At 38.8% G+C, this 12,125-nt stretch overlaps 1 protein-coding gene across 1 annotated transcript in view; it reads left to right on the top strand.

The window, feature by feature from the left end:
- Positions 1 to 12,125, top strand: part of LOC122809044 (V-type proton ATPase subunit G 3-like) — a 222,758-nt gene that overhangs the window by 140,176 nt on the left and 70,457 nt on the right. Inside the window, exon 2 of the mRNA XM_044080253.1 lies at positions 746 to 846. Coding sequence (XP_043936188.1) covers positions 746 to 846 — 101 coding nt within the window. The remainder of the gene's footprint in view (positions 1 to 745; positions 847 to 12,125) is intronic.

Here is a 12,125-nt window from a genome sequence, read left to right as displayed (position 1 = left end):
TGCTTGATCTTATAAGCACATATCTGATGTATTGCCAGGGATTTGATTTTGGAGAAAAAACATTTATCTTGCAAATACTTAAAGGCTGTGAAAACAGAAAGTCTAAATTGTTGTCTATAACCTCAGCAATATCCAGTAGTCATTGAAATCCTTGCTTCTCCCACTTAACATACCTTATCAGAAGACCGATTTAAAGACTGGGTACCACCATGTAGGTATTGCCGCTTCTCACACTTGTCTTGTGTGGATGATCCAGATAATTTTAAGTGCTTGATGTAAACATATCAGGTTTGTCCAATGTCTTGGGTGTTTTGGCAAGGTTTTATTGTAACATCCTATCACTTATGGATTATTGGAGTTCATTATCCTGCCTTCTAATTCTGTCCATATTGATGTTGATTCTAAATTGTAGGTAAACAACTGACTGAGTTGAAAGGCCTGTGTGTATGACACGCACAGTCAGAAATCTGTAGCTCCGTTTCAAAAGTAGGATGGTTATTGATGATTATTTCCAGTTAATGCTAATATATTATATTTTCAGCACCATCTTATGTGGTATGCTTTCACCATACTTTAAATAATTAATAATTATTAAGTGTATAAAAGCATAATTTGTAGGAAATCACATACTGAAAAGATTTACCATGATTTATTTTAGTTTGTTTTAAAGAAAATTCATGACTTCAGTGATTTTTATTTCTCATGTTTTTTCTTTCTCTCTCTCTCTTTCTGTCATTTTGTCCAGGTAAAGGAAAACGGCTAAAGCAAGCAAAAGATGAAGCAATGGCTGAGATAGAACGTTATCGTCTCAAAAGAGAGAATGAATACAAGAAAAAGCAAACAGACGTAAGTAGAAAAGTTTCACATTTCAAACAGAAGACAATGACAGAGTATATATGCAGATACTACTAATTGTTGCCCCAAAGGGACACTGAATAAATAATGTAGCAAACAAAAACTCAGCTCTATCGTCTAAGGCATTGATTAGTTCTCAGACTCTGTCATACTAAGTCTACCTCAAAGCACAGAAAATTTTTTTTTTAATTAACAACATTATTTATTCATCACATTGTTAATTTTTAACATGAACTTACAGATAATAATGCAGAAAAGTGATCCCAATAATAATTTCAGTTATCAAATAGATGCTTTATATATACCATTTTAATCATTGCTCTAGTCATAGGTTCATAGGTATATACTAGGCTAATAACCTCCAGGGCCTTTATAAGCCTAAGAGCCAAACTTGAACTAGGAATATAAAACAAACCAAAAAACTCACAATCCTGAGATGTGGCTGCAGCCTAGCCATGAAACCCAACCTAGTTGTGCCCCTATGTATCATGGGTGTTTATTAGGAGGGGGTATATTTGTTAGGAAGTTTATAAAGGTTATGTGGGGGGAGGTATGTTAATTTGGGCATAGTTAATGTCTGTCTCTATCAGAGACATGGGAGCCAGACCTGGGGTGAAGTTCTGATTTTTCATCCATTGGCCAAGGTTATACTTAAATAGGGTTAAGGTTGGACACTGCTTCACATGGATAGTGAGCCTGTTCCAGAGCATGGGGATCTGCTGAGACACATATTTGTCTCTCCAACATGTTCTATTTTTGCACAAGCAAAATTTAAATCCTTGGATCTAGTGTTTCTGATAGTGTTCATTTTGCAGATGAGCAAAAGGTCCAACAGAGCTGGAAATGAAGATGCCTTGTGTACCACGCTAGATCACCTTTCAGTAAACTGTATGGGACAGAGTACAGAGAGAGGGCTTTAATGTGATCCTTATAGGAGAATATGTTCATACCCTGGATTCTCCTGGTATGGAACCTTTGTGGGCATTCCAGCTGTTGCATATGTCAGACCAGGTACATGCCGAAGGGGCATTATACTCAGTGATGGGTCTGATAAAGGCTGAATAAAGTGTCAGTATGATCTCCATGGACCTGGATGCCATGCTCTTACTTATAAGTTGGGCAACATAGAATGGTTTTCTTACTTTATTGGCCATATATTGGTCAAAGGCAAGATTACTGTGTACATATATTCCATATAGATCACTGACTACCGGGTCAACTCCTAGGGGTGTCTTATTGATGGAGTAATTAGCCTGGATGGACATTTTTCCAAAAGGCATGATAATGCATTTCTTGTCATTGTGTTTTAATCTATGACTTTGGCACCAGTCATTTGTCTGTGTTAGACCCTCTTGTATTTTGCGTCATGGGGGGGAGCCATGATAGCTCCCCATTTGCTGTCATCTGTAAACTTGCTCAGCCAAAGGCCCTTGGCATTAGTGTTTACCCTTGAGAAGTAGATACCAAATAGGAGCAGTCTCAGCATAGAACCCTGAGATACCCTGCTGGTGACTCTTCTCTTAGTGGAAGTGTTCTCACCAATCCTGACTTCCTGGACCCTGCTGTGAGCCAACTGGCAATCCTGAAAGTTATATAGGGATTATTTCCCAGTTCGGTGAATTTGTCAACTATACCTAAGGGTGGTATTGTATCAAAAACCTTAATCAGGTCATGGTAGAAGGTATGCATCATTTTCCCTTCATCCATTGCCTTGTTGACCTTGTTAAAGAAGTCCACCAGGTTTAGTAGGCATGACCTTCCCTTGACAAAGCCAAATTGGGTTGGGTCCAGTGTCTAAAGGTTGCCTGTGTCTTTGTTGATCATTTTCATGATAATTTGCTCCATAGCTTTGCATATTAGATTTGTCAAATGAAGGGGTCTGTAGTGTTGGGGGTTCAGTTGATGGTCCACCCTTGTGAAGTGGAATAGCTATGGCAGTCCTCCATTCTCATGGTAGAAAGCCTGTTTTGAGGCTATAGTTGCAAAGTATCTCAAGTGGTCCTGCCAGGTCATGTTTCATCTATTTAGGAGGCATCCTGGGATATTGTTGGGTCCCACTGAGGCTCTATTTTTGACTTTAGCAAGCACTACTAGGACCTGATCCCTACTAATAGTTGGGGGGTATGCTAGTAGGTATTTCATGTGGGAAGGGGGAGGGAGAGTGGGGAGAAGTCTGAGCTGAATTTGTCAGCCAGCAGATACACTATGTCGCTCTGTTCAGTGAAGATGGCACCATCAACTACCAGTTTAGCACACTGCCATGTGCTGTCTTTGAGGTTACAAACATAGGTGTAGAAGGCCTAGTGGTTGTCTTTAGCCTGTGAGGCTATTTAGACCTTGTAATTGACCTTGTTGGACTTAATTAGCCCTCTTATTTTCCTGTATTAGTTTAATTAGAGAGCTGTTATCATTATGGGAGTTGCTCTTCCTGATTTTAGCCATGACCTTTTCCCTTTGGTTATTTACTCTATAAGGTTAGGATTCCACCAGTGTAGTTTGTTTTTAGAGTTTGTTTCAGGCTTACTTCTAGTAGGTACAGCAGCCTCTATACAGCCATTTACATAGTTGTACAGGGTTTCTATAAATAATTCCACATAGTTTGCTGTGTGGTGGTGCTGCGGTAGTGTTGTCGCCTCACAGTTAAACGTTGCCCGTTCGATTCTCAGTTAGACCATCTTCTGTGTGGTGACATGCGTGAATGGGCATTCCTTTGTTGAAGGTTGTGTATTAGGCCTGGCAAGCCAGCACATAAAAATCTACTGCCAATCATTAGCGGACCGGAGTTCCGCTGTGGCGACCCCTAACCGGGAAAAGCCAAAAGACACAAACAAACAAATAGTTTGCTGTGAACTTGTGGCTAGGATGGGAGTTACATTTTGACAAACTATTGAGTAACATGATGTAGTTTGCTTTGGAATAGTTCCTAAATGTGACAGGATTTGCTGGGGTTAATAAGGTGACTTTTATTTCAAAGGAGACAGCTTTGTGGTCCTACCTCACCAGTGAGGAAATGCAACAGGGGAGATGTGCAATGCTCTCCCTTATTAGTGAGTACCACGGCCAGTATGTTTGAAGCTCTAGCAAGTGTGCACATTATCAGGTCATGGGTATTTGTGTTAACAAAGTTCAGGAATTACTGTGCCTGTGAGGTTTTTTTTGGCAGTGTATGCTTCCCATTTTATAGAGGGATAGTTAAAGTTTCCCATGAATAGCATATTTGGTGTAATGGTGAGTGTCTCCAGTAGGTGTAAGCATCAGCTATGGGATTCTTGGGACATGCAGGGTGACCTGTAGCTTGCTAGGAATTGGTATGAGACTTTGTCTATGGTGATTTGCATGTGGATAAATTCCAGGACATCATCCTGCTTAACCAAGATTGAGTTATGCTTGTTGCTAATAAAGACTGAGATTCCTCCTACTTTTGTCCTTGTCTTTGCAGCTTATGGTCTAAATGTGTGGAAGGCACTGAAGCATTGCAGTGCCAGAGTACTTTCTGTGGATTTAAACCATCTTTTGCTAACAGCACAACTGTGCATATTCTCCAGAGTGAGGAGAGCTTGTAGGGTATGGAGTTTCTTGTTTGGTCTCATAACACTGAGTAGTAACACCTTTACGTTTCTTTGGGTTTTATTTACTATGTTGATATGTTTACCAGTTTGGCATTGCCTAAAAAGGCTATAATGGGTTGCATGAAGTTTTAACCATTATTCAGAAGTCTAGGTGAGACAGGTGCAGACCATCTTTTGCATAGCAACGTGGCTTGTTAACCATGTCCTTCCATACTCACAAATATGGAATCACCCATGAAAGATACCAGAAAGTAAGCCAATTATTTAAGTCAATCATCTTTTTTTTGTGGTGTGCCATCATCCTTGGTGATGGTAGAATGCTACTCAATTTAAGACACATACCTAGATGAGTCATATTCAGAGAGATCAACAATATCTCTCTTAATTTAGTTCAGGGAAGTAGTCTCGGGTCATTACTGCCCACATGGACTATGATAGAATCATACTTTTACCTGTGGTGTTGTGACTTGAATGTATGCATAAATTGGAAGAGCCTGATCCTTGATTGGTGGGTTCTTAATTGTTTGATTTTCTGATTGATTGAGAGAGTGATTTAATGGATGTTACTGAGAGATTGTTTTAGCACTGAGGAAGGATCTTTGAATCTGAAAGCTTTGAGATGAAAGTTTTTAAGTTTTAAACTTTATGGCGTGTGCAGAGTTTGTATGTTTTTGTTTTCTATTTGGATTTGTACGTGTACTCTGCTTTACCATAGTGCAGTTCCATTTGCTGTTGGTAATGTTGTTGGCTTGCATTATGGGCTTTGTTCTTTGGGGTTCCACTGGATGTAGGAGTATGTTTGGTGTGTGGTGTTGCTTTTGGTGAGTGCTTTACAGATTGCTGAGTACAGGCGTTGCCATTTGTAGACTTATGATGTCTTTGAAGTTTAGGAAGATTGATTTTTATTGACTATGCATAAGTTGGTCTATGTGTGTGTAGAGGATACTATATGTGGTGGATGTAGTAAGTGTGTTCCTGACAACCTTGCTTGTATGTGAGATGTTTTTACCTCAATGAAATTGTGTGCATCTCTCGCATACTGTTTTTGTTTCTTTAAGGATTAAATGGTTGTCGGTGAACATGAGACAATTGTCATCTTATTTTATTTTCATATTTTAGAGCTTAAGTTCCTACCAACTTACTTATTTTAGTAATTAATTTGGACATTATTTTGTATATATTGATCTCAAATACAACATATGTTCTTATGAAAATTACTTCCACTTCCATGTAATTGTTTTTTGGCTGCTGGTGACATTAAACTTCATAAAGCCTTACTGTGTCTTGACAATTGTAAGCCTAGATACCAATTCAATAGCATCAGCCTTAGTTAATATAATATGTTTCCCACACCTATTGTGTCAGAACAGCCCTTAAACTCAGTAAACTCCACACTTTCCAGAAATGTGTTTCTAAGTTCCCCATTCAGTCCTGTCACATCTCCAGCGTCTGCTCTCTGCTTTAGGGAAAAAATCTTCTGAAGTGTCCTGGGAATATAAAAGTACCCATGTAAACATGCCCATGCAAATATCTTAGAATTTCTGAACTACATAGAATACCTGGATTCCTTACAAACGTTTTCCCATTTCTCTTTTGTAATTTGACATTCTGCTTTTCCCACCCAGTCACTTTCAATCTGTTTTTTATACTTATGTTGCATTTTTTATGTCTGATTAAATATCCCTTTTGTAATAATGTCTTCTGTTCTTGATTCCACTTAAAACTCTACCAGAGCTGGTCTTCCACATGGTACACCTCTCTCTATCTCTCTCCATTTATATACTCCCAGCAGTCTGTGATGTGGAATGCATTTTGTGACCCGCAGGTCAAACAACTCCTTGACTTCTTCCCATTGTATCACCTCTCCTTTAAAACTTATTTTTTTCTTGGCTGCCACACCAATTATATTCTTGAATTTGTAAACATCTTATCTTTTGGCAGTTTACAGGCTGTTTACAGTGTAAATTACCGTAGCACCATATATACCTATGCTATAACGGCCCCTCAACTACCAGTGTACACTCCCATGGACGTGGGACTCTCATGGATTTGTAGCAATCTTTTTATTGGCTTAACGGCTGTTGTACCTCACAAGAGCCAGTAATACTAACATGCATAGGCTGTATTAGGCTTTATTTATTACGGCTGATGTGCACGGCCATTGTAGCTCTTTAGAACTGGAAAAATCTCAAAAATAAAATCTGCGCAAGGCTGTATGTATGAATTTGCCTCCCCTATAACATTTTAAACTTGAGGGCTTATGTTAGTACTGGTGAATTAGGCTGTATGCAACACGGCTGCTGTGAAGCATAGCTGCTGTTGTTGTTAGGTTCCCTCTTCTAGCTTAGTGAAGGTTTAAGTGAGTTGCTGTCTTTTCAATTGGTGTTCCTTTTTCCGAGTATGCTTTAATTTTCTGTGATATGCCCTGTTTCTCCTCTAGCCCTATACTGCTTCATTTCTTTTTGTTTACTAATGTGACTATGTCTAGATTAATAACCAAGTACTGCAAATGTAGCCTGTTTCTGCTTAAATGTTATGCTGACCTGCTCTTATTTCTCCTCTTTCCAACATACACAGCTTTCCATCCCTCTATACTGTACTGTGCATCTCAGAGACTTCCTGCCCAGAGAACAAGTACCCCATATAATCAAAACCTGCCACCTCTACCTAATCTAAGGCAGCTCAGAGTCCTAGCACCGAAGGGAGAAAGGAAGTACGTGTTATACAAAATAGGTGTTTGATAGTTCTTTTTTAAATATCTAAGCTGTATTTCAAAAGCTATCTAGCCAGATGCCTGTCAGCCATGCCCCTTTCAACCCATAGCAACTAAACTTTCTCCTCCTTGCATAGCCTCCTGTAGCTATTTACCTGAGACTTCCAACCTTATTTTCTCACTATCTCTCTCACACCAGCCGCTTCTGCTGCATTTTACTTTTCTCCTCTAGTTTGCTACCTTCACTAAGTGTGTTTCTCAACCTTCTTACCCTACCTCTCTACTAGCTGACCTTAAAATATAGCAGTGCTGTAGTAGATTACATCTACATCTCCCCTAATGTTCACCCTCTCCTCACAAGGGCTCCCTGGAAATTAGGGGAGATGTAGATGTAATCTACTACAGCACTGCTATATTTAAGAGTGGATCACCTTAACAAAAAGGGTGGGGGCATAGCCTTAATATTTAAAGCAGGGCTCCTAGTTACTTTACTAGATATCCACCCCCCCATCTGATACTAATACTGAAATTCTTATCACTAAGCTTCAACTAAACACTTGTAAGTCCATCTACATTATTTGCTCCTATCTTCCTCCAGGTAATAACATCAGCTCCCTAGAAAATATCCCTAGCTGGCTTTCCACAAACTATCTACAAGAATCCATAGTGCTAGGTGACTTTAATATAGACTGGAATAGCTGTAATACTGATAATCTGACTAATCACATAAACCTACATGGCTTTTCCCAAACTATCACCTCACCCACCAGAATCCACAAACCTACCAATAAAGAAAGCACCTTAGATTGGATTCTAACAAATACTCAGTCCCCAACATATGTGACAGGAATCCTACCAGATGACATTAGTGATCACTCACTAACTTATATAATTAGACAAAAGAGTAATATTCCCTACCCTTCAACTTATAGAACTACTCCCTCAAATAAACATTTTAAACCTGGACACTTCCAAAATGAACTTAGTGTGTGCGATTTGTCACCCCTAAAACACCTCCAGCTAGAGGAAGCAGTGACATACTTCAATTCTAAGTTCCTAGAAATCTTGGACTACCATGCCCCTTCTTATACTCTTAGGATCAGGAAAACAACTGCTCCATGACTAACTAAGGAAACTAAGTAAAAAATTCTACTAAGAAACAAATTCTGGGCCAAATGGCGTACTACTAAAGACCCATCTGATCATTTAAAATTTAAACAGCTTAGAAATACTACTAAAGCATCAATACTATTAGATAAAAGAGACTTCTACTTTCAACTTCAACAGACCAGCCAACATAAACCACAAAAATTCTGCTCAGGTATCAATAGACTCCTACATCCAGGCCACTCAAAGACACCAACCCCATCAGGAATAGCCCAAGAAACTCCCAAACAAATTGCTGATACCTTTAATTTCTTCTTTACCGAAGTCATCCAATCACTTGCTAACTATCTACCTCCTGTATCCTCTAATCTGCCCTCCTCATCAAATAACTTACTACCTGCATTCCATCTACAACCTGTTTCTACACCCCTCATCTGTGCCCTTCTTCAAAAACTCAAACCATCTACCCCCTCTGCTGACCTATTACCTGCTAAATATCTGCAAATAGAAGCTAAAGTTATTGCCTACCCTATTTTGATCCTAATAAATAGAACCATAAGAGAAGGTACCATCCCATCCATCTGGAAAATCTCCCATATAATCCCTCTACACAAAGGTGGCAACTCAACAGAACTTTCTAACTTCCATCCAATTGCCCTACTCTCTCCCTTAGCTAAAATTATGGAAAAATGCATCCACCGTCAACTGTTTGACCACCTTCTCCAGAATACACTATTAGCCAACTCTCAGCATAGCTTTAGACCTTTCCATAGTACCACCACTGCCCTCCTATCATTTTCTGACCACATTAACAAAAAAACATAATAATAACACCCTGTCCTCTGCAATCTTTATTGGTCTCTCAAAAGCATTTGACATGGTCAACCATCAGCTACTGTTAAATATTCTTAAGTCCCTCTCACTTGATACTCAATCACTACAGTGGTTCAAGTCCTACTAAGATAAAAGGCAACAGGCAGTGCTTTGGGATAACAGTCTATCCAGCCATTTTCCTGTCACCCTTGGTGTACCCCAAGGTTCTATATTAGGTCCTCTTCTATTCTCAATTTTTATTAATGACCTAACTGTAAATATCCCCCAAGCTACATGCATACAATATGCAGACGACTCCACATTAATTTGCTCCACTACTGGTCCATCTGAACTGCAGTCCCTCACCCAAAATGACTTTGAGTTAGTAGAAGAATGTTTTTTTACAGCGTTGTCTCCTCGTTAACCCCAAAAAGACTAAACTATTGCTCTTTACTCCCACACAAAAGTCCACACCAATTGACTTCATCATCAGATTTAATAATGGCACAGTCATATCTCCTGACACTACCACCAAACTCTTAGGAGTAACTACTGGCCACAACCTTAACTATGATACTCATATCAACACCATAATAAAATCAATTAACAGAAAACTAGGCTCCCTCTATAAAATTAAACCCTTCCTTACTCCCATAGCTAGAACTACTATTGCCCACATCCACCTTATCTCAACACTATTCTATGCCTCTCCTATATACACTAATCTATCTAAAAGAAACCTCAAAAGCTGGCAATCTCCTACAATAACATTGCCAAATTTGCTACTGGCTCCCCTTTTAGAACCCACCACTGCCAAACTGTGAAACAACTGGGTTGGCTGGAACTGCATAATCAAATTCTATTCCACCAACTTATTATTGCCCATAAAATCCTTCATCACCCAGGCAACACATCAATTCTCATGAGTCTAATCACCCTATATAAAAATCTTACAAACCTATGCTCAGCAAATAAACTACTGGTATCTAGACAAAAAATGAACAATAAAGCAGGGGATTCCCTTTTCTCTAACACTATGGGAAAAAGCTGGAAGCTACTTCCTGGTGAACTCACATCCCTTTCTTCAACTGCACTATTTAAAAAGAAACTCAAAATATACTTTGCAACCCATTGGCTATGTCCTTGTACTAGCCCAGACTAAGATTTCTCTTCCTGTTATCCTAGGTTATAGCACTAAACACTACTCACTTCATAGCCACTTTAAGACCACTACCTTCTAGACTAAACTAATTGTACCCTGGAAAGACTGCATGAACAGTACTCAGGAAAGACTGTATACGCTACTGCCTTATAGATCAGTCACTGCCCTTAACTAAGTCTCCCTACCTTGTAAATAACTACCTATCCTCTTATGCCATATTTACAACTTTGATTTGGGAATCTGTCTTTCTTCTGAATACTCTTTTCTTCCATTATTGTTTGGTCCACAAAAAAAAACCCAAAAAACAAAAAAAACAAACTTTTTCTATTTTGTTTTAATATTTTTATCTATCATTATTGCTAAGTTACCATGTAAACAAGTGATTTTTCTGACAAGTGAACTGTAACTGAAGTTGCAATGTTTTGTTTGTTTTTGTTTTGCTTTTATGTGGAGGTTTTCTTCCCTGGCCTCTAGTGAAAATGGATATCCATTTAGACTATCCAGTTAGACTAGCCCGGTCAACAAATGTAAAATAAAATAAAATAAAACAAAATAAATAAATAAATACATTTTTAGCTAAAGGGTCTAAGTATATAAGAGAGGGGAGAGATGACATCTCTGTCTGGTACCGCTATTAAAATTCAACTGTCAGGAAGGGCTTCTGCCTTTACTTTTGCTTTTGATCTATCATATATTCTCCTTATTAACTCTATTATACTATTTAGGACTGCAAATGCTAATATTGCCTACTCATGAATTCCAAGCAAATCACATAAAATACTTTCTCTGTATCCAAACCAAACCAACCAACAATAACATTTTTATATATGTATGTTTCATTTCCTCCAGATTCATCATCATTCTATTAATGCTATCAAATGTTTGTCTCCCTTCTCCCTTCCACAAAACCACATTGATGCATATCTCTCAGCTTTGGTAACATTTTTACCATTTTCTTAGCGAATATAGACATTGATACTTTGTAATCATGATTTAGAATTGGAATTGTTTACATGAGGTGGGGTGTGATGGATCCTTGCCCTTATTTCATAATGCTAAAGCCACTATCATCTACCATGATGTAAGTATTCCTCCATTCTTTCAAAACATTAAATAGTGTCTTCAAAATCTTCAATAGCCTCCTTCCTAATATTTACAAATTTCTATGGGAATTTCATCCATTCCTGGAAAATTCTTTGTTGTTTGCCTATACATGACATTTTAATTTGTCCTTTATCTGTTATGACTATTAATTGTTCAGTTCCCACTTCACTAAACATTGGAATAGGTAACGTTTCAAAAAAGCTTCCAAATGTGTCTCTACCTGATTTCCCTACTCCTCTGCTTTATGTAGATTTTCTTAAAAATAAATGCTTTCATTATATCTTCAAGAGTTCTTTTTCTTGGGTCCCCTTCATTCAGCTGGACAGCTGTCCCAGTGCCCCACATCCATCACTAGGTCTACTTCCTGCTGTAATTTACCTCCAGTCTGTTACCAAATTCTTAGAGCCAGCACTGATCTTAAAGACATCCAAGGAGTGTAGCAATGTAGTTGGTCAGTCAGACAGGATTGTTTTGTATGATCTACCCCCCCCCCATCCTAGTGCACGTGGCTACATCCAATGGGCAGGTGTGCAATGTGGATATTGCAGAGTATTGCCCCACTTCCACAGAAGCTCAGCCATGTCTGGCCTCTGCCTGATCAATGGACCATGCCTCCCATCATATGGCATTCCCAGCCTCCACCAGGCAGAAATCATTGCAGGAGAGACCCGTGTCTCAGCTCTCAAAGATGGTAACACTCATTTTACCTACTACTCCATCAGTCACCTGAGCTGCTAATCAAACCTGGATTACCTGGGCTATCATCAGAGCTTTATCCCTCTATGCTACCAGAGCAGCCTCT

The sequence above is a fragment of the Protopterus annectens genome, chromosome 8.part0, assembly GCF_019279795.1.
Source record: "Protopterus annectens isolate FY-2018-M chromosome 8.part0, PAN1.0, whole genome shotgun sequence".
Taxonomy (NCBI): domain Eukaryota; kingdom Metazoa; phylum Chordata; order Ceratodontiformes; family Protopteridae; genus Protopterus; species Protopterus annectens.
Note: the sequence above shows the minus strand (reverse complement) of the source record. Positions and strands in the feature narration are given on the sequence as shown.